At 37.0% G+C, this 27,076-nt stretch overlaps 1 protein-coding gene across 2 annotated transcripts in view; it reads left to right on the top strand.

The window, feature by feature from the left end:
- The window catches only part of RNF38 (ring finger protein 38), a 56,275-nt gene that overhangs the window by 11,062 nt on the left and 18,137 nt on the right, over positions 1 to 27,076 (top strand). For both annotated transcript variants that reach the window (XM_007455992.1, XM_007455993.1), the window contains 2 exons: positions 8,845 to 9,038; positions 17,076 to 17,289. In XM_007455992.1, coding sequence (XP_007456054.1) covers positions 8,932 to 9,038; positions 17,076 to 17,289 — 321 coding nt within the window. In that variant the 5' untranslated portion in view covers positions 8,845 to 8,931. The remainder of the gene's footprint in view (positions 1 to 8,844; positions 9,039 to 17,075; positions 17,290 to 27,076) is intronic.

The raw sequence follows: 27,076 nt of genomic DNA, 5'->3' as shown, positions 1-27,076 counted from the left end.
TACAAAAGAGGTTTAAGTAGATACACATTTGCATCTCTGTAAAAATAAGCCTATATTTAAAATTAGAATCAAAGTGCCTCCTGTAATTTTTTAAAATTAAAATTAAGGTATAATTAACATACAGTAAAATTCACCTTTTTCCGTGTACAGGTCTGTGAGTTTTGACAATCACATACAGATGTGGGACCATTACAATCAAGATATAGGATAGTTTCAGCACCCCCCAAAATTCCCTCATGTCTGTTTGCTATCAGCCCCCTATAATTTTAAAATTAGCAGTTTCGTGCTACCAACCAACTCAGTGATTGTGATTGAAGATTGTATGCTTTCATTAAAAAGTCATGTACATCGTAGGGAACTTGAATTTCAGGTGTGGCACAACGCTTGATTTCAGGTGTGTGTGTGTTTAACATATATATACATTCTTTTTAAAAATATTTTCCATTATGGTTTATCATAGGATATTGAATATAGTTTTCTGTGCTATATACAGTAGGACCTTGTTGTTTATCCATTCTATATAGAAAAGCTAACCCCAGCCTCCCACTCCACCCCTCCCCCAGTCCTCTCCCCCTTGGCAACCACAAGTCTGTTCTCTATGTCTGTGAGTCTGTTTCTGTTTTGTAGATAGGTTCATTGGTACCATACTTTAGTGATATATGGTATTTGTCTTTCTCTTTCTGACTTCACTTAGCATGATAATCTAGTTCCATCCATGTTGCTGCACATGGCATTATTTCGTTCTTTTTTATGGCTGGGTAGTTTTCCATTTGTTTGTGTGTATACACACACATACACACACACCCCTCACATATTCATTATCCATTCTTCTATTGATGGACATTTAGGTTGTTTCCATGTCTTGGCTATTGTGTACAATGCTGCTATGAATGTAAGGGTGCATGTATCTTTTTTTCTTTTTTTTTTGCGGTATGCGGGCCTCTCACTGTTGTGACCTCTCACCCGTTGCGGAGCACAGGCTCCGGACACGCAGGCTTAGTGGCCATGGTTCACGGGCCCAGCTGCTCTGCGGCACATGGAATCTTCCCGGACCGGGGCACGAACCCATGTCCCCTGCATCGGCAGGCAGACTCTCAACCACTGCGCCACCAGGGAAGCCCACATGTATCTATTTGAATTAGAGTTTTGTCTGGATATATGCTCAGGAGTGGGATTGCTGGATTGTATGGTAATTCTGTTCTTAGTTTTCTGAGGAACCTCCATACTGTTTTCCATAGTGGCTGTACCAACTTACATTCCCACCAACAGTGTAGGAGGGTTCCCTTTTCTCTTCAGGGCTGTGTGTGTATGTGTGTGTGCATGCACGCACGTGTCTTAATACAGCTATTTGATAACTTTATTTTGTAAATTTACTAAAGTTAGGTGATTGAAATTTGTTGATTGATACATATAAAGAAATAGATTTCTGAAAGTACTGTAGAAATGTCTCTTCTCCAGCAAATTTATAGACTTAATAAAAATTTTAGCCAAAAATAAAAGAAATATTTTATTTTAGAGCTTTACGGAGTTATTCTTTTCCCCCCCATTAATTAATTTATTTACTTTTGGCTGCGTTGGGTCTTCATTGCTGTGCGCACTCAGGCTTTCTCTAGTTGTGGTGAGTGGGGGCTACTCTTCATTCTGGTGTGCAGGCTTCTCACTGTGGTGGCTTCTCTTGTTGTGGAGCACGGGCTCAGTAGTTGTGGCTCACAGGCTCTAGAGCACAAGCTCAGTAGTTGTGGCACACAGGCTTAGTTGCTCCATGGCAAGTAGGATCTTCCTGGACCAGGGCTCAAACCCGTGTCCCCTGCATTGGCAGGCAGATTCTTAACCACTGCGCCACCAGGGAAGTCCTAGAGTTATCCTTAAATTCATAACATCATCAAAGGAAAGACAGGAACAAAAACTTTTCCAAAAATTGTCATAAAGGGCAATACACCATAAAGACACTAAATCATATTGTAAAGAAATAGTTTCAAGTCAGTGAGTTCCATGTTGTTAAAACACAGTGGATGGGAAACAACCTAAGTGTCCATCATCGGATGAATGGATAAAGAAGATGTGGCACATATATACAATGGAATATTACTCAGCCATAAAAAGAAATGAAATTGAGCTATTTGTAATGAGGTGGATAGACCTAGAGTCTGTCATACAGAGTGAAGTAAGTCAGAAAGAGAAAGACAAATACCGTATGCTAACACATATATATGGAATTTAAGAAAAAAAAATGTCTTGAAGAACCTAGGGGTAAGACAGGAATAAAGACACAGACCTACTAGAGAATGGACTTGAGGATATGGGGAGAGGGAAGGGTAAGCTGTGACAAAGCGAGAGAGAGGCATGGACATATATACACTACCAAACGTAAGGTAGATAGCTAGTGGGAAGCAGCCGCATAGCACAGGGAGATCAGCTCAGTGCTTTGTGACCTCCTGGAGGGGTGGGGTAGGGAGGGTGGGAGGGAGGGAGATGCAAGAGGGAAGAGTTATGGGAATATATGTATAACTGATTCACTTTGTTATAAAGCAGAAACTAACACACCATTGTAAAACAATTATACTCCAATAAAGATGTTAAAAAAACCCAAAACACAGTGGATGTTTTGCAGCCCTCATTTTACATGACCTCTTAGTTGAACGCTTGAAACTCCATTACACTGGCTTTCACCATCACACTCCACTCTCCTCTCCTCAGGTACTCAACATAAAATGTTGGAGCTTCTCAGGGTTCAGTATTGGGCTTCCTTTTCATTGTATAAACTATTTTGAGCAATTTTTGTCAATGCCTGTAACTTTGTTGACGTACCATCTATCTGTAGTATACCAAAAAGTCCTGAATTAACATATCTAGTCTGAGCTTCAGTTGTCTGCAGAACGACTCCATGTGGAGGGATCCCTTGATTCACAGGGATCCCTTGATTTCAGGTTGTTCTTAGCAGCTTTTCTGTTTTTGTTGGTTTCATGTTTATGCTTCAGGTTATTTCATCGATCCTTGTTCATAGCTTCTGTGGAACTAAATATAGCATTTGAAAAGAGTACAATTACAGCATCAAGGTAAATCAGTTTTTGTGAACCAGTGATGTTCTAAGAAAAATCTAGGACTTAAGGTTGTTAATACATTATTCAGAAATTAGCCAAACAGGCCTCCCTAAACTCAGGAAGCCACTGCTGGGTTAGCAGTTATGGCCAGTGAATATAGAAACATAATATTTTCACACGGTATTTTATCCTCTTCATTATGATGGAATTGCAATATGTTATACCACTACATTCCCTTTGCAAGCACTCACTGCACATAAAATTGTTCTGTTCTTTGGCCTTTTATGAAAAGACACAAACTTGGACCATGTCAAAAAGCAAAGTTCTGATTTTTTTTTTTAATGCATGCTCTGGTAACTTGAAAACAGAATATTTGAAGTCTCTTTTCCCTCCCGTACCTACAAGTAAAATAACATTCCAGGAGGATGTACTGTTTGAGTGGTTATGAGGTTGGATTTTGTTCTGAAATCTTTTGAAAATTAAAGTCATTTGTGAAGTATATGAAACAGGACTATATATATGTTGTGTAGTTCAAAGGCAGTATATTCACTGAATTGTCTTTTGTACATCTTCACTAATAGAAACATATTTTACATAAATTTGAATATAGTTTAAACAAAGATTTTGTGGAAAATTAAATGAAAGAATGTGTAGAGATCATTTTGTACATTATATTGTGTGATTCAAATGTAAAGTTATTACTTATTATTTGCAAAAAGGGATCTGTCTTGGTTATTCTTTATTAGCAAGTTGCTTTATGTAGAGTGTTTCAGTTTTCTAAGTGCTTTCAGGTCTCTTATTTTAAATGAATGGAATTCACTAAGTATTTCCTCTCCTGGGCCATTTAAATGTAATGGTTGTGGAATGAGAAACTTAATCTTTTGTCAGATAGAATAAGGCAAATAGAGTCTGGAAGTTTAAAAGAGGATTGGGAACTCATAAATCATGCTATGCTTATTTATTTGTAAATCTGAGGTGAATGGTAGTCCTGAATAATGAGGGGAGAGCGGACCAGGTTATTGGAGATTTTACCTCCCCGACTCTAGTTGCCCCCTTGCTCCTTTGAGAAGTCTTTGGGGCTCACTAGTGTTTGCTGAAATCAGAGGCACTTTTCAATCACCATTTTTAATCTAGAACTTGAAACCTGTTTATGCTTTGGGGAAAGTTTGCATTATCTTCAAGACTTCCTGACTGACATATATATAAATATTATTTATATTTTATGTGTGTGTGTTTATACATATGCACGTGTGTTTGTTTTTTCTCCCATGGTATTTAGCATTTAATCATTTCTGATTTGCTTTTTTCGAAACCATGGAATACTTTCTTATGGGTTGTTTTCACTTCTAATAATGATGTTTTGGTTATAAAGATTTGGTGTTACAGAGGTGTAATCCTGTACTCATTTTATCAGATGCTGAATACTGAGTATAAAAGCTAGCTGGCTAATTTTCTTCTGTCCTTCCTCCCTCTCTTCCTCCCTTGATCCCTGCATCTGCATCCGTATTCTGTACTGTAATATCTCTACAGTATTCTGTACCAGTAGAGACAGTACTAGTACCTGACTTCACTCAACATCTTACAGGTTTAAGTTGTCAACATCTGGTACTTTCTAAAGTCAGCCTACGGGCACAGAGTCAGCAGGGACAGGAGGGAACTGCTCCCCCCTGAGATTTCAAAACATAAATTTTTCTGTAATGGTGAATTTATCCTTAGGGACTTTTCTTAAGAGAGTCCCTTATCTCTTAGTTCAGTGGTTCTCAGAGTGTAGTCCCAGACGAGCAATACCAAGCATCATGTGGGATCATGTTAGAAATGCAAAATTCTTGGGTCCCAATCCAAACTGTCTGAATCAGAGACTGGGGAGTGGACCAAACAATCTGGTGTTTCTGATGCATGCAAAAGTTTGAGAACCACTGGCCTAGGTAATGGGAGTATTCCTCCAGATTCTGCTTTGCATTTACTTCTGTCAAGAGTCGTGGTAGCGTAATTCTAGATCAGTTTTTATATTAATTTCTAAGTTTAGAGGTTCACAGACAACATGGGTAGTGAAAAGTTTGAACCCCAGCCTTGGTGTGAGGAGCTAACCTGTGGTTTGAGTTCTCAGGGATGTGATCCCTCCTCCAGTTCTCAGTACATACAGAGTAGACACTCTGTGCCAATGGCTGACTTCTTCTAGTCTTCCCTTTTATTGAAAGCATAGTACTTTGGAAATTTTGGCCTTATGCAGGGGTCTCAGTGATAAGACCTTATCTTCTCTCCCTCCTGCGAATATCAAAAAACAAACCTGGTTTTCAGTTTTCCTCTTTGTTTCTGGTCCTTGGAAATTTCTCCGAATCCAGCAATACCTTAAAAAAAATTTTTTTGTATTTAAACCATTATTTCTAGATGTTTATGTTAGGATTTTCACTTTTAGTCCATGATTTTGTCACAGAAGTCGTTATAGTTACTTTATGTCAAAAATACTTATTTTATTTTACTTATTTATACTTATTTCTGTTCTGTAACTACAGCAGTGATCTTTCATGCCTTGTCCTATGTTGATTATAATAATTGAAAACCAGTAAACATTCTTCATAGTATTAGGATACTTGTATAGTCATTGCAGAACCAAGTAGCATGTTTGGCCCATGGAGGAGGAGTTATAATCTTTTGACTACCTGTCCTACTCAGAGGATGCTTTAGGTGACAAAATGATACGGATTTGTTTTCATCTTTGTCCTCCACTCTCTGCCTTTTTTTTTTTTTTAATATTTATTTTCTTTATTTTTTTGGCTGCATTGGGTCTTTGTTGCAGCACACGGGGTCTTCATCGAGGCATGTGGGATCTTCGTTGCAGCGCGTGGGCTCTTCATTGGGGCACGCAGGCTTCTCTCTAGTTGTGGTGTGCGGGTTTTCTCTCTCTAGTTGTGGCGCGCAGGCTCCAGAGCACGTGTGCTCTGTAGTTTGTGGCACGCGGGCTCTCTCGTTGAGGTGCGCGGGCTTAGGTGCCCGACCAGGGATTGAACCCGCGTCCCCTGCATTGGAAGGCAGATTCTTTACCACTGGACCAGCAGGGAAGTCCCTGATTGCCTTTTTATATTTCTTATGATAAGAGAGCTGTGGGCTTAAGTTTTATTAAGAACTTGTAAGTTCTCAATCATACTGTTTTTGAATCCACATTGTGTATGGTATTTTTCTCAGAGTCCTCTGATTCGTTCTAATTTGTAATGATTGTTTTTCAGACCTGCTGTACTGCCATCACCCTGGGATTTCTTTTCATTGCACTTCTGGGTTACTTCTATTTCTTGGATCCTGTATTTATATATATGTCCCCAGGTGAAGGAGAGAGCATGCACGCATACGTAAAAATCAATCAAGTAAAATTTTCTGAATAGATATGTGAGAAGGCAACTTTGAATCTTAATACATCTGGCAAGGTCTTTGTTTTTTCCCTTATTCTAGATTAATAGTTTGATTGGAGTATGAAACTCTAGATTCAACATTATTTTCCCCCAGAGCACTTTAGCATCTTTTGTTTTCTGTGGGAAGTCTAATGCTAATCTAATTCTTTTTCTTTGTAGGTTGCTCCCCCTTTCTTTTTCTGGAAACTGAGAATTTTTAATGCAGTTCCTTAGAGTATTAAAATTGATAAGGAATATGATGAAACCATATTGCATATAGTAAAATAACCTTTTAGTAATCCCGTGTCGCTAAATATCAGTTGTGGTTTCCTGTTACTTTGAGTGAAAAAGTAAGGCTTATTACCATAATACTAATGAAGAGCTCACTTCCACATATTTCCCTTCACTTCCTAGTCTTTTTTTTTTTTTCTTTTTTCTGCTGTGGGCCTCTCAGTGTTGTGACCTCTCCCGTTGCGGAGCGCAGGCTCAGTGGCCATGGCTTACGGGCCCAGCCTCTCCACGGCATGTGGGATCTTCCCGAACCGGGGCACGACCCTGTGTCCCCTGCATCAGCAGGAGGACTCTCAACCACTGCGCCACCCGGGAAGCCCCACTTCCTAGTCTTTGTCTTCTCTTACACACTGAGAACCTTTCACAACACAAAGAGAAGGTGTGGGAAACTTTCTCAGTCATCTTTCCTTATCTCCTCTCTTAAAAGTAATGATTTGTTGTAAAATAAGAATATGCTAACCCACAACCTGAACATCACTGAAAATATGTAAAGGTTGATAGCCTAAGTGTTTTTTCAATACTTAGTTATTTTGTGGATCTGTAGCATTCTCCTCCATTTGGGCAGTGAATTTTTAGAATTCAGAGTTCCGTGTCTTAGCTTGCATCAAGCTTTGCGGTACAGGTTTATACATATGAAAGCCAATGATTATGGTTGGTTGCTAGCATATTGTACCTCAAAAAGTCAATGTTAATAAAGTCAGTTTTACCACACGTGGAGATCACATTTCTAATGCTTATGTGTAGTTCATGTATGAGTTTGTCAAGTCTTAGTTGTTCTGTTGTTTTGTTTTAATCAGAATATCTAAATATTAATGGTTATTTTTCACTAAGTTTTAGGATTATCAGAACATAACTGATTTTCTTATTAAAATCAAGGGGTTAAAAACAACTACTTTTAATAGCACCATTAAATATAGGGAGAAAATAAGGTTAGTGTGAGGAAAGTTACAAGAACATTTGTATATGGTTCTGAAAACTATTTTCTATTTTAGTTATAACATGTGAATTATAATATTCTTAAGCATAGAAGGAAAATGACATGGTTTTTTGAATACATCTGCTAAATAATTTAGAATGATCAAAAGTAACCATTTAGCAGTTTGCTTCATTCCTATCAGTTTAATCAGTTCTGTTTTATATGCTTATATTTTAAAATCTAACATAGTGTGTAACCTCATATATTCTTTAGCTAATATTAACATTTTTGTTCTAGCAGCAGGTGCCAATCAAAAGTTCCCTAATGCCCAAATGATTAGAATTTGCAGGAGTAGACTGGAGATAGGAGAGGCTCTATTAGAAAACACACAGCCCTCATCAGACTTTCAGTTAACTTGTAATTTTGACAGTTTTGATGAGAGACTTAATTGGAAAATTGAGTTGTGTGGGGAATCCTGGAGAGTTAATAATTCAATTAAGTGATCCATACCAATTTTATAGCTAAACCCTTGAAAACTTGAGACTGTGCTTCAACATTAACAGGTATGGGTTTTTAATTATCTACCACTCCCATGATCTACCAGAAATGCCATGTCTTTCCCAAAGATATTCTATGATATTCTAGTTAAGAACTGATGAACTAGATCAGTTGACTGTATTTTAATGTTTTAAATAAATTTTACTTTGTCCACATAAACATTATTAAATAATAAATGTAATGGCCTTAAATAACAGAAATAAAGAGGCAGGCAAGTGTGATTTTAAATCAAATCAAGGGCCTACTTAAATTATACCCCCTCATAAATTGATCTCTCAGCTAAGAATTAATGCCTAAAAGAGTAACTGTTAACTGATGGGAGGACATAGTAGATTTTCTCAGTTGAATTATGAATTATGGTCAAGTACCATAGAAATTGTTTATTGCCCTATTGTGTACCCTGTGTGTTGTTACCTGCTTAATTTTACGATATTTTAAAGAAAAGTTAACTTTTCATTTGATATTATTTACTGTGTATCTCCCTTTCCCACCCCACCCCTCGTATCTTTTAAAGGTATTTAATTCAGGTTGATGGTGTATTTTTTCCCTCCTTTACACTTTGTGGTAAACATACTTAAACACCTGTGCATGTAAACAGTAATGCAAAAATCCTTAAAAGATTTTATTCAGTTGATTGATTTTGTTGCATTGGCAGAGTGAAGATAGTCCAAGTCCCAAGAGACAGCGCCTCTCTCATTCAGTCTTTGATTATACATCAGCATCACCAGCTCCCTCACCACCAATGCGACCATGGGAGATGACATCAAATAGGCAGCCCCCTTCAGTTCGACCAAGCCAACATCACTTCTCAGGGGAACGATGCAACACACCTGCACGCAACAGAAGAAGGTTAGTTGGTTACAGTTACTTATTAAATTTGTGGTCATTGGTAGATTTGTGAATTTTTTTTTAACATCAGAAAGCATTTTTTCTGTAGGAATTTTATAAACACATCAACACCTTTTTACTTGTACACTTACATACGAGAAACAACATTACAAGTTGTTTAGATTTCTACAGTCCATCATGAGAGTTCATTTAGCTTGTGACTGACAGAAGAAGAAATTGAAAGAGGCTAAAGTGGTTTACCTAAAATCAATCCGTACCATTATATGTGAATTCAACTACCTTAAGGTTTAAGACTTTTTGTGGGCTAGCCTTCAATCCATGTTACTGAAAAATGCATTTTATAGTTTACAACTGTAAGGAAATACAGAACTATGGTCTTAGGAATGAGCAACCCCTTTTTCGCGCGTTATCCACTCCATTCTTAGAAATGAATAACCTCTCTCCAGATATTCCTTCTGTATCCTCTAAGGCAACTGGGAGCTTAATTAAGTTTCTTTAAAATTGTGGAGCCTGTGATATGAAGAGTGACTGAAATTTAGTTTGACTTCCAGTCCTGTCTTCCATATAGGACTTGCCCCTTGCCTTTCCTTCCCAGGGGAATACATTTCCTGAGCTGCTTCCTCTTTAGTAGTTGTCTGAGGTTATACCTTTCTTCTTCCAAGGAAATAGAGCATACTTGGGGTGAGACAACTGTTTATATGTCCAGGATGTGGTATTACAGACTAAATGTTTGTGTCTCTTGAAGATCCATAGGTTGATGCCTTAACCCCCAGTGTGGATGTATTTAGAGATGAGGCCTCTAAGGAAGTAATTTAGGCTGAATGAGGTCATAAGGATGGGGCCCTGACCCAAGAAGATTAGTGTCCTTATAAGAGGAGACTCTAGGAAGAGAGCTCTCGCTAGAAACCAGCCATGCTGGCACCTTGATCTTGGACGTAGTCTCTAGGACTGTGAGAAAATGAATTTCTATTGTTTAAGTGAGTCTGTGGTATTTTGTTAGGGCAGCCCTAGGAAACTAATACTGAACGAGTCTTAAAACCCATCATTCATTGTTTCAAATGAGACAAGATAAACCTGTTCCTGAGCTGTATTCTGTTGACACACTAAGACTTTTACATTATCTGGTGCAGTAGTACCCAATTATATGGGGATGTTTAAGTAAAATAATGTTATGCCAACCAGGTAAAATATTTTATAGCTGTTAAATGTAATAGCATGAGGAAATAAGGTTGATTGTTTCAAGGTTACAGCCTGAGCCCCTGCTATAATCTTTCCTTTTGCTTTATGGTGAAATGTGACGTACATTCAGGAGAACTTGTAAAACAAGTGTACACTTAAAAGGATAACACACAGGTGTGCCCAACACCTAGGTTAAAATATAGCATTAAAAACCCTCCTTCTGATAACCCCTGTCCTGTGATTTGTCATCACTCCCAAACATTTGAGGAAAGCCAAACATTTGAGGAAAGCCAGCAAAGTGAAAGAAGGGCACTGAAACTCAATACAAGAAAGAACTTGAAGAAACCATTAATAGAAGAAATAAAACAATTAAGAGAGTAAACAAAATAGAATTTTAGAATAAGTGTAGCATGAGAGAAGTGGAAGGGATTGTATCCATAAAAATCCACTGGAAATCTTAGTTGGTAAAATTAATAAACAGGCAGAAAGACCATCTTGGTCCCTGGAAGGTCAAGTGAAGGAATTTTCCCAGAATGTAGTGTAAAAGGGCAAAATGGAAAGTGTGGAAAAGAAATTTAAATATAGGCAAGAGTCATCAGTTCTGAATATGTCTAATCATATTTCCAGGTGGAAACAATAGAAGGGAACAATTTAGACAGAAATAGTACAAAATCATTTTCAAGAATTGAAGAGGGACTTCCCTGGAGGCGCAGTGGTTAAGAATCTGCCTGCCAATGCAGGGGATGCGGGTTTGAGCCCTGGTCTGGGAAGATCCCACATGCCACAGAGCAGCTAAGCCCGTGTGCCACAACTACTGAGCCTGCGCTCTAGAGCCTGCGAGCCACAACTACTGAAGCCCATGTGCCACAACTACTGAAGCCCACGCACCTAGAGACCGTGCTCCTCAACAAGAGAAGCCACTGCAATGAGAAGCCCGCGCAGCACAACGAAGAGTAGCCCCCGCTCGCCGCAACTAGAGAAAGCCCATGTGCAGCAACGAAGACCCAGTGCATCCATAAATAAATAAATTTTTTTTTTTAAATTGAAGAAAGACTGAGTGTTGAGCAAGATCTTGGTGAAATTTAAGAATATGCACAAACATTCAGAGATGAAGAATGTTGAACAATAAGAGATCCTCCCTGAATCATACATCATGATCAAGAGGGATTTATCCTGGGGTTGCAAGGATTTTTCAGTATCCACAAGTCAATCAGTGTGATACACAACATTAACAAATTGAAGAATAAAAACCATATGATCGTTTCAATAGATGTAGAAAAAGCTTTTGATAAGATTTAGCATCCATTTATGATTAAAAACTCTCCAGAAAGTGGGCATAGAGGGCACATACCTCAACATAATAAAGGCCTTATATGAAAAACCTACAGCTGACATCATACTCAACAGTGAAAACCTGAAAGCGTTCCCTCCAAGGTGTGGAATAAGACGAGGATGTCCACTCTTGCCACTTTTACTTAACATAGTTTTGGATGTCGTAGCCAAAGCAGTCAGACAGGAAAAAGAAAAGGAATCCAAGTTGGAAAGGAAGAAGTAAAATTGTCACTGTTTGCAGATGATGTGATACTATGCAGAGAAAATCCTAAAGATGCCACCAGGAAACTACTAGAGCTCATCAATGAATTCAGTAGAGTTGCAGGATACAGAATTAATATACATAAATCTGTTGCATTTCTATACGTGAATGACAAACTATCAAAAACAGAAATTAAGGAAACAGTCTCATTTACCATCACATCAAAAATAATAAAATACCTAGGAGTAAACCTACTTAAGGAGTTAAAAGACCTGTACTTGGTAAACTATAAGGCACTGATGAAAAAAATTGAGGATGACAAAAACAGATGGAAAGATGTACCGTGTTCTTAAATTGGAAGAATTAATATTGTTAAAAAGACCATACTACCCAAGGCAATCTACAGATTCAGTGCAGTCTCCATCAAAATACCAATGACATTTTTTGCAGAACTAGAACAAATAATTTTAAAATTTGTATGGAGACACAAAATATCCTGAATGGCCAAAACAATCTTGAGAAAAAACAACAGAGCTGAAGGAATCGTGCTCCCTGACTTCAGACTATATACTACAAAGCTACAGTCGTCAAAACAGTATGATACTGGCATAAAAACAGACACATAGATCAATGGAACAGGATGGAAAGCCCAGAAATAAACCCACGCAGTATGGTCAATCTGTGGCAAAGGAGGCAAGAATATACAATGGAGAAAAGGCAGCCTCTTCAGTAAGTGGTGCTGGGAAAACTGGACAGCTACATGTAAAAAAATAAAATTAGAACATTCTCTAACACAATATACAGAAGTAAATTCAAAATGGATTAAACAGCTAAATGTAAGACCAGATACTATAAAACTCCTAGAGGAAAACATAGGTGAACTCTTTCACATAAATTGCAGCAGCATTTTTTGGGTCTGTCTCCTAAAGAGAAGAAAATTAAAGCAAAAATAAACAAATTGGACTTAATTAAACTTAAAAGCTTTTGCACAGCACAAAATTCATCAACAAAATGAAAAGACAGCCTACTGAATGGGAGAAGATGTTTGCAAATGGTATGACCAATATGGGGTTAATATCGAACATATATAAACAGCTCATACAACTTAATGTCAAAAAAAAAACTCAGTTAAAAAATGGGCAGAAGACCTGAGTAGACAGTTTCTCAGAGAGGAAGTGCAGGTGGCCAACAGGTACATGGAAAGATGCTCAGTATTGCTAATCATCAGGGAAATGCAAATCAAAACCACAATGAGATATCACCTCACACCTGGCAGAACAGCTGTTATTGAAAAGAACGCAAAAAACAAATGTTAGCAAAGGTGTGGAAAAAAGAGAACCCTCATACACTGTTGGTGGGAATGTAAATTGGTGCAGCCACTGTGGAAGATAGTATGAAGATTTCTCAAAAAAACTAAAAACAAAATCACCATATGATCCAGCAGTTTCACTCCTGGGTAGATATCCAAAAAAACCAAAAATACTAATTCAGAAACATATGCACCCCAGTGTTCATAGCAGCATTATTTACAATTGCCAAGGTATGGAAGCAACCTAAGTGTCCATCAGCAGGTGAATGGATAAAGGATGTGTGTGTGTGTGTGTATTCCACACAATGGAATACTACTCAGCCATAAAAAAGGCCGAAATTTTGCCATTTGCAGCAACATGGATGGACTTGGAGGGCATTATGCCAAGTAAAATAAGTCAGAGGAAAACAAATACTGTATGACATCACTTATATATGGAATCTAAAAAATACAGCTAACTAGTTGAATGTAAAAAAAGAAGCAGACTCACAGATACAGAGAACAAACTAGTGGTTACCAGTGGGGAGAGGGAAGGAGGACGGAGAGGGCTAATGTAAGGGTAGGGGATAAGAGGTGCAATTAGGTATAAAATAAGCTGCAAGGATATATTTATTGTACAACACGGGGAGTATAGCCAGTATTTCATAATGACTATAAGTGGAACATAACCTTTAAAATTGTGAATCACTGTATTGTACACCTGTAACTTATGTAATATTGTACAGCAACTACAACTAAAAAAAATAATAAAAGGAAAAAAAAAGAGAACCACCTTGAAAGAATTATTAAATACTGTACTCTAGGAAGTGGAAGAGTAAATGCAAGAAGTAGGATTTAATACCATTTGATTAGGAAAGGAAACAAAAAAGACATACTGCTAAGTCTGAATAAAGGTCTATTGTTCAAAAAAAGAGAAAAAATTTCAGGAAAGATCTGAATGTAAAATGGGCACAGAGCAGAGAGAAGTAAAAATGTGCAGTCTAGATGTTTTCAGAAAAATTGAATTATGTATTTAAAAATTTAAGTGTAGTCACTAGAAGAATAGAACTGGAATATATAGCTTCCACACAATGAAACAGATAAACAATATATATAGAAAACGCAATCCAGCAAAAGGCAGGCAGGTCAGTGAGACCAGGAGGGAACAGCTTTGTGCTGTTCACAAGTGATACATCTAAAGCAAAGTGACAAAGTAGTACCTATCATAGATATAAAAGTCAACTGAAAGAAATATTTGTCCATCTTATCACTGTTTATTATTTCTAGATTTTCCAATAATTCTGCTTTCTAAATGTTCTACTACAAAGGCATACATAACAGATTTAATGAGAGGCAATTCAGTAAAGACAAGGACCAAAATTGTCAAGGAACTTACATGTCAGTGTGAGAGCTTGGGTCTTAATTTGTGTTAAGTTTGAGTTATTGAAATTATGTTTGAGTAGGGAAGTGAGAGCAAGAAGCAACAACAGAATAAAACAATATTAAAAGGGACCCTTAAAGTTTGTGGACAGGCTGAGTGTTTTTTTGGGAGATGAGTGATCTGGGCATATATTTTCTATTTTGATTGTAAGGTACACATTTTTTCACATCATAATGTCTCTAAATTGATGGTATAGCATAGTCTAATTGGCAGCTTTCCTCCTCTTTTTAGTGACACATTAAACAGTCCTTTAAAATATTTTTACAGGTATAAAGATACATACATATACATGAATTAGTATACATAAATTTTCTTGTTCTTTTCTCTTAGAGAGACTAGAAATAGTGTAGCAGTCAGCGCACTTACCTTCTAAATACCATTCCACAATCAAAGGAACCAGGGCTCTGGAGAACTGGTTAATTCTAGAGTTGGTATAGGGAAAATACAAGATAAGCCTAGAGCATATTGTCCGTATAGTAAGGAACAGTAGTAAAAGGGCACAGGAGCTAAACTGAAAGTGCTCCCATTGGACAAAGTTGAAACAATTTTAACAAAATAAAACAATAGTGTGGATTATAACCTAAAGAATAAAATAATATCCATTAGCCCATACTCATAAATAAGTGAATAAATAAATGGGAGAGAGGGAACAGTTCTTCCTTATGGAATTCCAATTAATACATGTGGAAGAAATGAGGGGAGTAGAAAATCACCATTAGAATATCATAATAGTGATAGCTGAAGGTCCATTCATGCATGCTAAAGTTATTGGCAAAACTTTTAGCAGAAGCAGAATATTTGCATGGTCTCAAAGTATCTCCCCCCCAAGTATTTGGTAATTATAAAGGGAAAAATGGTGATTTTGTAGTAGAGGGTCTTGGCAGAAAACAATTTAGCCAAGTGATTGGTGGTAAATACATAGGCATGAGTGATGCATGTGATGCCATGTGCCCCTGGATACAGTGCACTGAAAAGGGCCTATCACCTCTGTGATAGCCTTTCCAGTAATGCATAACGTCATGCAGATCATGCGAAAACATCAGACAAATCTGGGTTAAAGGGTATTCTGCAGAGTACATATGTCTTCAGAGGTATCAAGGTCGTGAAAGACTGAGGAACTGTCATGGATTGGAGAAGACTAAGGAAACATGACCACTATATGCAATAATGGGATCCTGCACTGGATTTTTAGACCGTGAGGGGATATTGATAGAAAAACTGGGTAAAGTGTGAATACATTCTGTTGTTTAGTTAACAGTATGATACCAAGGTTTATTTCTTAATTTTGATAATTATGCTAATGGAAGATATTAACATGAAGGAAAGCTGGGTGAGGGGTACACAAAAATTATACTAAAATTATCTCAAAATAAAACATTAAAGTGAGTTTGAAGGTGGATGGCATCTGAAAATCAGTGAAATACAGTATGTCAGTTTTGAAGCAGAAATGCAAAAAAGAGTTATGCTGAAAATAAAGATAGAGGAAGCAATGAATGGAGCAAGAACCTGGGGGTTAGTTTTAAGAGCACTGTAGAGGAGTTGATGTTGCAAAGGAATGTCCCTTATTCTTTTTAAGATTGGGCAGTTGAGAGTGTGAAGAAACAGATTTAGAGGTGCAGAGTGCAACAGTTAAGGGAAAGGTGACCTGTCCTCAGTAAATACTGCTGAGGTGGCTGTGTGCAGCTGTGTCTTGAAGGGGGCTGTTCGGCCTCTTTTGCCTAATGTGGAGTATGTTTTTAATGAGGGCTGCTGCTTTTTCAAATTGTTATGCGTGCTGAGGCATTGTAAAAAGCAGTGGAGCTGAATTGTGGAATTGTAGGGAAGTGGAAGATGGAAGTCTACTCATGATAACTTGTTATTTGTGTTAAACTATGTCCATGACAAGTGCATGGGGAGTAAAAGTGGTTTCCTTCAGTAACCAGATTCTACCTAAAAATTCTGTATATTACTGGAACATTTATGCTGACGCTATTTTGCCATCATTTCCATTCTCAGCATTTACCCAATTACTCGATTATTTGCAATTGTCAACAAATTAAATGTTCTTTAGTTATTTTATGTATTTTCTACTCTCATTTTTTTAAATTGTCATTTTGGGCATATAGGAACTATGTCTTTTCTATGTGTCTTAGCCAGATAGACAAACATAAAATGCCCATTGGGCATATGTGGATTACGGCCAAGGTACATATGCAAATTAAAATTTGTTCTAAAATGTTTAAAAAATAAAGGAGGCAAAATAATAGGTTAAACCATATGAAATTGCTGATATTTGACTATATTTGCCTATAAAAGGATCAATTTTATACAATCAAACCCCCTCCCCCAAAATGACAGTGATTGGCTATTGATTTCTAAATAATCTCAGAGCTGAATATCAATTTTGTTTACTTCTGTTATATTTTTAAAAACATATACATTCTATTTAAATTTGTAAGTGTTCAGAGCTGATGATGAACCACAGCAATTCTTTAATACTCAAGCCTACCATAGCATATACTACTAATGGATTACAACGAGAGACAATACAGAATCCTGATGGATCACAACAGTAAACATTATAACAACCTTTTTGACATTTTTGCTGTATTACAGTCCTCCTGTCAGGCGCCAGAGAGGAAGAAGGGATCGTCTGTCTCGACATAATTCCATTAGTCAAGATGAAAATTATCACCATCTCCCTTATGCACAGCAGCAAGCAATAGAGGAACCTCGAGCCTTCCACCCTCCGAATGTATCTCCCCGTCTATTACACCCTGCTGCTCATCCACCCCAGCAGAATGCAGTAATGGTTGACATACATGATCAGGTATAGTAACAGAATGCCCAGGAAATACAGATGCTGAAAGTTGGTAGCAGTTTATTGAGGTTGGTTGTTTTTTGTTGTAGATTTCTTTTAATTTTACCTAAAAGGAAACAATTTTACCCAAAATGAAGCTATTTTAGGTAAGTTCATCATTCTTCATTGAGGATTAGAATTTAAATTCTACACAGCTTCCTTAGAAGAAGGTTGAACTTTAAAAAATTAGGATCAAGGTTGTGAAAGCTCAGAATGACTTCATTGTAATAGTTGGTTTAAAATGACCAATACAGGATTTATAGCGGATATCAGGCAGCTGGTGGTTTGAGTCTGTGTTCCTGTTTCCCTCTCCCTTCCGGTTTCTTCTGGAGTAATTCAGTAGGCAAGACAGTTGGGTGCATCTTTGATTACAAGTTTCTCTAGGTCTCCATGGAGATGACAGGTACAGAGCTTCCTTTCCCTTTGTTCCTTCCAGGAACTGAGGGACTAGCTGAGAAGAAGGTTTGCCAGTCCTTAGAGCCTGAGACCAAAATTGTATGATTTTCTGAGGTCAAAAAAGACACAAATCTAGGGACTTCGCTTGTGGTCCAGTGGGTAAGACTCCATGCTCCCAGTGCAGGGGGCCGGGTTCATTCCCTGGTCGGGGACCTAGATCCCACATGCATGCCGCAACTAAAAGATCCTGCATGCCAGAACTAAGACTCAGCGCAGCCAAAATAAATAAGTAAATAAATATTATTTTAAAAAAGACAAATCTAGACATATTCTTATAAAGTTTCTGGATTTTAAGGATAAGGGAAAAAAATCTTCCAAGTTTATAGACAGCAGAAATTACAAAGGAAAGGAAATCAAATCAGACTAGCGTTTGATTTTTTTTTTTTTTTTAATGTACTGCACTGGATGCTGGAAAACAATGAAAGTACCGTATACTGATAGTTGAAAGAAAATATGATTTTGCTCAGACATCCTTCTTCCTTCAGCCATGTTCTTTCCCTTTATGTTCATGAACACTTAAAAAAATTAATCACATAATAAGTTTTAAAAAGAAAAGTTTCTCCAGACCATATTTTTTGTGGTCATAATCTGATAAAACTGTAAATCATAAGTTTTAAAAAAAGATTTTAAAAAATGACACTGAAATATTTGAGGCAAGCTTGTAAAGGAAAAATCTTCATACCATAGTCAGTGGGACAGGCTAAAGCTGTTCTCCAAGAAATTTTTATAAACCTTCATTATGAACACTAATTGCTTGAGTAATTAGGGTGAAATGTTACAGAATAAAACAAAAGGAATTGGGATGAAGAACTTACCAGGCAAACAACTAAAATTAGTGATTTGGAAATCTATTCTTTTAATAAGGGAAGTAGCCCAAAGAAAACCCAATCCTAGTGCTTTGAAAAGTTGGTAAGGATGGCACACCTCTTCTGAGCTTGGTTATAGAGAAAAGAACAAATGTAAAGAAGAGTAGGAATGATAAAAAGATATATCTCTATATGTAGGAAACATTCTAAGAATTTTTTCAGTTGTAAAATGAAAATAGCACCTGTTTCATAAGGAATGTTGAAAGAATTAAGAGTTAATCCATTCTGAGCACTTAAACTAGTGCAAGTGGTAAGTGCTCAAGTATTGCTTCATTATTAACTATTATAATGAAATTTTATATATAACCCTGGGGGGGGACAAAAGAAAACTTAAAGAAAGTTCCAAAAATTACAGGAAAATTTGAATTACCACAGAAGTGTGAAAGCTAATCAGAGATTTACCAAGGCACGGTGACAAGATAGCTTCACAGCTGTTCTTTCTAACCTTTAGAGCGTGCTCAAATAATTCCAGGTGGCTTTTTTTTTTAAGTCAAACTCTCTATTTTGTGAAGCCAGCATAGTTTTAATACCAAAAGCAAATAAAGATAGTAATCCCCCCAAACTCCCTAATGCATAGGCAGAATTTCTAAATAGATGTTTAGAAAGTACACTATAGCACCATATCAAAAGAGTAATAAACTGTGACCAAATAAGATCTATTCCAAGTAAGAGACGATAGTTTTGTATGAAAATCATATCGCATTAGCAAATAATAGAAGAAAAAGCATATGATTATAATCAAAAGATGTTGAAAAGTCAAAGTTTACTAAGAACTCTAACAAAATAGAGCAAAAAGGAAATTAATTATAATAAATAAAACTAATAGCAAGTATCCTAATCTGTGAGTGACAAATCAGCAACTAGAGAGATACTTGCTCTGTTCGTATTTATTCAGTGTTATGTTAGGAGTTCTACCAAATGCAGAATGATATTGTAATGGATATAAAACATTGAAAGAAATCATTGTATCTTTCTCCCTCTCATTATATAACTGTAGTAGAAGAAAACACAAGATATTCTAGTTTGAAAGAATTTGATACAGTGCCTAAATGCAAATTACATGTACAGAAAGCAATAACTTACGTCGATCAGCTGATGAATAGATGCAATACGGTGTATCTGTGCAGTAGAATATTACTCAAAAAGTAATGAAGTACTAATTCATGCTACCACGTGGATTAACCTTGAAAACATGCTTAGTAATAGAAGCCAGTCACAAAAGGCCACAGATTCACAGTTTGTATGATTTCATTTATATGAAATGTCTAAAATAGGCAAATCCATAGAAACAAAGTATGAATGAAGTGATTGCTTATCATTAGTAGAATAGTAGAATAAATTAGGATACCTTCATACCATGGAATGAATCTGTTACAAAGAATTACTTAGAATTATGCCAGGAATGTGAGTGATATCTGCAAGATACGGTTGAGCAAGAAAAACAAAATTGAGGAAAGTGTTATGTTCAATTTTGTAAAACATGATGATTAAATATTTGTATACATAGGACTCTGAACATAGAGAAAAATACGGAGAAATATATACTAGGCGTGAGGGGGGTGAGTGCTAAAGTGAAGGGAAAGGGAAGGAGGGTAGAGATGGAACCAAAGAAAGAAAAGGAAAAGACTTAATTTCAGAAAAGATGTTATCTCGTTTATGTAAAGTTACTTATTGGGTCTACATATTGAAAAATGAAACAATTGCATATGTAAACACCAGAACAACACAAGACACAGAAAACCTGAACAGACCAATAGCTATGGAAGAAATTAAAGGCATAATAAAAAACCTGTCTTTATAGATTACATCTGAATTCTGTCTAATCTCTATAAAGAGCTGAAAGTTCCAATTTAAACTATTCCACATCATAGACAAAGATAGAAATTTTCAAAGTATATTTTGTGAAGCTCACATAACCTTAATAATAAAACCTCAGACAGTACAACAGATGAAAGCGTTCAGCTAGTTTCCCTCTTGAATACAGATGCAGATGCTTTAAATAATAAACCATAGCTAGTGTTATACTAAGATAGTCTATTAGCAAAGTTGAAATAATGATTATTAGAGTTTATCCTGGCAATGCAGGATAAGTTCCAACATTAGGAAAACTTTTTTTTAGTTTGTTTTTGTTTTGGGCTGCGTTGGTGCTGCGTTGGGTCTTCGTTGCTGTGCGCAGGCTTTCTCTAGTTGCGGCAAGCAGGGGCTACTCTTTGTTGCCGTGCGTGGGCTTCTCGTTGCGGTGGCTTCTCTTGTTGTGGAGCGCAGGCTCTAGAGCGCAGGCTCAGTAGTTGTGGCAGGCTTAGTTGCCCCATGTTAGGTGGGATCTTTTCAGACCGGTGCTCAAACCTGTGTCCGCTGCATTGGCAGATGGATTCTTAACCACTGTGCCACCAGGGAAGCCCAGGAAATCTTTTAAGGTAATAGATTTCATCAACACTCTAAAGGGAGAATGTTTTGTTAATAGATGCAAAAATATAAAATTTAGCCATCATGTCCATTAAAAGGTCTTATAATGGAAGAGGGAGTTTTATTTTCTAGAGCTGGTAGGCAAGGTTATTGAGACCATCCCCATTGATTGAGGACAATTGACTATACTAGATAAATTATTAATATCCTAAAAGCATCAAAAGAGCTTAAAGATCAGAAGGAATTGCCAGGTCAAAATTTAAGGGATAGTAGGGATGCTAGTTCTGTCCTGAAGGCATGTTGTTCATTTATGCAAACTTGAACTTCAATTTTAAGTCCCATCATGAGGCACAAGAGAACAGGAATCAGAGACCACTGTTTAAGGAGTCCCGTCCTACATAGGTGACCCTTCTTACGTAAAATAGGCACCTTAAAGGGCTGTATCCTTAGAATAAGGTGACCAGAAACAAATGTAATTTGCGGCCAAATTCACATCAGACTGTGAAATTAGTGAAAGTACTTGGGACTGCAGGGGCCTAGAAAACATGCAGATTCTCTTTGGAGGAAGAAATCTTCAGGCTAGTTTTCAAAAAATTCAAGGACAGTAAACAGTAAACAAAGTTAACCAAGTATGTGAGGAAAAAAGGACTACAAATGAAAACCAACAGAAATAGATCTACAGTGAGTTCACATAACCTATTTCTTTCTTTTTTTCCTTGATCTTTATTGAAGTATAATTGCTTCACAATACTGTGTTAGTTTCTGTTGCACAACAAAGCGTGTCAGCCATATGCATACACGTGTCCCCCTATCCCCTCGCTCTTTAGCCTTCCTCCCATCCTCCCTATCCTACCCTTCTATGTCATCTCAAAGCACTGAGCCAGTCTCCCTGTGCTATGCTGCTGCTTCTCACCAGCCAGTTATTTTACATTCAGTAGTGTATATATGTTGATGCTACTCTAACTTTGCCCCAGCTTCACCCTCCAACCCCATGTCCTCAAGTCCATTTTCTGTGTCTACCTCTTTATTCCTGCCCTGCAACTACGTTCATCAGTACCTTTTTTTTTAAATTGCGTATATATGCGTTAGCATACAGTATTTGTTTTTCTCTTTCTGACTGACTTCACTCTGTATGACAGACTCTAGGTCCATCCACCTCACTACAAATAACTCAATTTCGTTTCTTTTGATGGCTGAGTAATATTCCATTGTATATATGTGCCACATCTTCATTATCCATTCATCTGTCAGTGGACATTTAGGTTGCTTCCATGTCCTGGCTATTGTAAATAGTGCTGCAGTGAACATTGTGGTACATGTCTCTTTCTGAATTATGGTTTTCTTAGGGTATATGCCCAGTAGTGAGATTGCTGGGTCATATGGTAGTTCTATTTTTAGTTGTTTTTTTTTTTGCAGTACGCAGGCCTCTCACTGTTGTGGCCTCTCCCATTGCAGAGCACAGGCTCTGGACGCGCAGGCTCAGTGGCCATGGCTCACGGGCCCAGCCGCTCCACGGCATGTGGGATCTTCCCCAGACCAGGGCACGAACCCGTGTCCCCTGCATTGGCAGGCAGACTCTCAACCACTGTGCCACCAGGGAAGCCCCTATTTTTAGTTTTTTAAGGAACCTCCATACTGTTCTCCATAGTGGCTGTATCAGTTTACATTCCTACCAACACTGCAAGAGGGTTCTCTTTTCTCCACACCCTCTCTGGCATTTACTGTTTGTAGATTTTTTGATGATGGCCGTTCTGAGCGTCATGAGGTGATACCTCATTGTAGTTTTGATTTGCATTTCTCGAATATAATTAGTGATGTTGAGCATCTTTTCGTGTGCCTCTTGGCCATCTGTATGTCTTCCTTGGTGAAATGTCTGTTTAGGTCTTCCACTCGTTTTTTGACTGGATTGTTTGTTTTTTTGATATTGAGCTCCATGAGCTGTTTGTATATTTTGGAAGTTAATCCTTTGTTGTTTCATTTGCAAATATTTTCTACCATTCTGAGGGTTGTCTTTTTGTTTTGTTTATGGTTTCCTTTGCTATGCAAAAGCTTTTAAGTTTAATTAAGTCCAATTTGTTTATTTTTGTTTTTATTTCTGTTACTTTAGGAGGTGGGTCAAAAGAGATCTTGCTGTGGTTTATGTCAAAGAGTGTTTTTCCTGTGTTTTCCTCTAAGAGTTTTATAGTGTCTGGGCTTATTACATTTAAGTCTTTAATCCATTTGGAGTTTATTTTTGTGTATGGTGTTAGGGAGTGTTCTAATTTCATTCTTGTACATGTAGCTGCCCAGTTTTCCCAGCACCACTTATTGAAGAGGCTGTCTTTTCTCCATTGTATGTTCTTGCCTCCTTTGTTGTAAATTAGGTGCCCATATGTGCGTGGCTTTATCTCTGGGCATTCTATCTTGTACCATTGATCTATATTTCTGTTTTTATGCCAGTACCATACTGTCTTGAATACAGTAGATTTGTGGTATAGTTTGAAGTCAGGGAGCCTGATTCCTCCAACTCCGTTTTTCTTTCTCAAGATTACTTTGGCTATTCGGGGTCTTTTGTGTTTCCATACAAATTGTAAAGTTTTTTGTTCTAATTCTGTGAAGGATGCCATTGGTAGTTTGATAGGGATTGCATTGAATCTGTAGATTGCTGTATTGTGATCTGTAGATAACAATATTGATTCTTCCAATCCAAGAACATGGTATATTTCTCCATCAGTTTATGTCATTTTTGATTTCTTTCATCAGTGTTATATAGTTTGCTGAGTACAAGTCTTTTGCCTCCTTAGGCAGGCTTATTCCTAGGTATTTTATTCTTTTTGTTGCGGTGGTAAATGGGAGTGTTTCCTTAATTTCTCTTTCTGATTTTTCGTTGTTGGTGTATAGGAATGCCAGAGATTTCTGTGCATTAATTTTGTATCCTGCAACCTTACCGAATCTGGTGATTAGTTCTAGTAGTTTTCTGGTGGCATCTTAGGATTTTCTATGTATAATATCACGTCATCTGCAAACGGTGACGGTTTTACTGCTTCTTTTCCAATTTGTATTCCTTTTATTTCTTTTTCTTCTCTGATTGCTGTGGTTAGGACTTCCAAGACTATGTTGAATAATAGTGGCAAGAGTGGACATCCTTGTCTTGTTCCTGATCTTAGTGGAAATGCTTTCAGTTTTTCACCATTGAGTATGTTGCTTGCTGTGGGTTTGTCATATTTGGCCTTTATTATGTTGAGGTAGGTTCCCTCTATGCCCATTTTCTGGAGAGTTCTTATCATAAATCGGTGTTGAATTTTGTCAAAAGCTTTTTCTGCATCTATTGAGATCATACGGTTTTTATTCCTTAATTTGTTAATGTGTATCACATTGATTTGCGTATATTGAAGCATCCTTGCATCCCTGGGATAAATCCCACTTGATCATGGTGTATGATTCTTTTAATGTGCTGTTGGATTCTGTTTGCTAGTATTTTGTTCAGGATTTTTGTATCTATGTTCATCAGTGATACTGGTCTATAATTTTCTTTTTTTGTGATATCTTTTTCTGGTTTTGGTATCAGGGTGATGGTGGCTTCGTAGAATGAATTTGGGAGTGTTTCTCCCTCTGCAATTTTTTGGAAGAGTTTAAGAAGGATTGGTATTAGCTCTTCATTACATGTTTGATAGAATTCGCCTGTGAAGCCATCTGGTCCTGGACTTTGGTTTGTTGGAAATTTTTAATTATGGTTTCAATTTCATTACTTATGTTAGGTCTGTTTATATTTTCTAATTCTTCCTGGCTCAGTCTTGTAAAATTGTACCTTTCCAAGAATTTGTCCATTTCTTCATGGTTGTCCATTTTATTGGCATATAGTTGTTTGTTGTAGTCTTTTATAAAACTTTGTATTTCTGCAGTGTCAGTTGTGATTCCTCTTTTTTCATTTCTAATTTTATTGATTTGTGTCCTCTCCCTTTTTTCTTGATGAGTCTGGCTAAGGGTTTATCAATTATGTTTATCTTCTCAAAGAACCAGGTTTTAGTTGTATTGATCTTTGCTGTTGTTTTCTTTGTTTATATTTCATTTATTTCTGCTCTGATCTTTATGATTTCTTTCCTTCTACTGACTTTGGGTTTTCTTTGTTCTTCTTTCTCTAGTTGTTTTAAGTATAGGGTTAGATTGTTTATTTGAGATTTTTCTTGTTACTTGAGGTGAGATTGAATTGCTGTAAACTTCCCTCTTAGAACTACTTTTGCTGCGTCCCATAGGTTTCGGGTTGTCGTGTTTTCGTTGTCATTTGTTTCTATGTATTTTTTAATTTCTTCTTTGATTTCTTCAGTGACCTCTTGGTTATTGAGTAGCGCAGTGTTTAGCCTCCATGTATTTGTGTTCTTACAGGTTTTTCCCTGTAATTGATTACCAGTCTCCATAGCGTTGTGGTCAGAAAAGATGCTTGCTATGATTTCAATTTTCTTACATTTTCCGAGGCTTGATTTGTGACCCAAGATGTGATCTGTCCTGGAGGATGTTCCATGTCCACTTGAGAAGAAAGTGTATTCTGCCACTTGTGGGTGTAGTGTTCTGTAAATATCCATTAGATCTGTCTGATCTATTGTGTCATTTAAAGCTTGTGTTTCCTTCTTTATTTTCTGTTTGGATGATCTGTCCATTGGTGTAAGTGGGGTGTTAAAGTCCCCTACTATTATTGTGTTACTGTTGATCTCTCCTTTCGTGGTTGTTAGCATTTGCCTTATGTATTGAAGTGCTCCTATGTTGGGTTCATAAACATTTATAATTGTTATATCTTATTCTTAGATTGATCCTTTGATCATTATGTAGTGTCCCTCCTTAGCCCTGTAACAGTCTTTATTTTAAAGTCTATTTTATCTGATACGAGTATTGCTACTTCAGCTTCCTTTTGATTTCCATTTGCATGGGATATCTTTTTCCATCCCTTCACTTTCAGTCTGTATTTGTCCCTACGTCTGAAGTGGGTCTCTTGTAGACAGCATATATATGGGTCTTGTTTTAGTATCCATTCAGCCAGTCTGTGTCTTTTGGTTGGGCCATCTAATCTGTTTACATTCAGGTTTATTGTTGATATGTATGTTCCTATTACCATTCTCTTAATTTTTGTGGGTTTGTTTTTGTGGGTCTTTTTCTTCTCTTGTGTTTCCGGCTTAGAGAAATTTCTTTAGCATTTGTTGTAAAGCTGGTTTGATGGTGCTGAATTCTCTTAGCTTTTGTTTGTCTGAAAAGCTTTTGACTTCTCTGTAGAATCTGAATGAGATCCTTGCCTTGGTTGTAGGTTTTTCTCTTTCATTAAAACTTTAAGTATATTCTGCCACTCCCTTCTGGCCTTCAGAATTTCTGCTGAAAAATCAGCTGATAACCTTATAGGGATTCCCTTGTATGTTATTTTTTGTTTTTTCCTTGCTGCTTTTAATATTTTTTCTTTGAATTTAATTTTTGTTAGTTTGATTAATATGTGTCTTGGTGTGTTTTTCCTAGGGTTTATCCTGTATGGGACTCTCTGTGCTTCCTGGAGTTGGGTGACTATTTCCTTTCCCATGTTAGGGAAATTTTCAACTATAATCTCTTCAAATATTTTCTCAGACCCTTTGTTTTTCTCTTCTTCTTCTGGGACCCCTATAATTCGAATGTTGGTGCATTTAGTATTGTCCCAGAGGTCTGTGAAATTGTCTTCAATTCTTTTCATTCTTATTTCTTTAGTCTGCTCCTCAGCAGTTATTTCTACCATTTTGTCTTCCAGCTCACTTATTCATTCTTCTGCCTCAGTTATTCTGTTATTGATTCCTTCTAGTGTATTTTTCATTTCAGTTATTGTGGTGTTAATCTCTGTTTGTTTGTTCTTTAGTTCTTCTAGATCTTTGTTAAACATTTCTTGTATTTTCTCAATCGTGCCTCCATTCTGTTTCCGAGATTCTGGATCTTCTTTACTGTCATTACTCTGAATTCTTTTTCAGGTAGACTGCCTTTTTCCTCTTCATTTATTTGGTCTTATAGGTTTTTACCTTGCTCCTTCATCTGTGACATATTTTTTT

This window comes from Lipotes vexillifer, unplaced genomic scaffold (assembly GCF_000442215.2).
Source record: "Lipotes vexillifer unplaced genomic scaffold, Lipotes_vexillifer_v1.1 scaffold920, whole genome shotgun sequence".
NCBI lineage: Eukaryota > Metazoa > Chordata > Mammalia > Artiodactyla > Lipotidae > Lipotes > Lipotes vexillifer.
The sequence above is the reverse complement of the archived record's forward strand: the minus strand, read 5'-3'. Positions and strand labels throughout refer to the sequence as shown.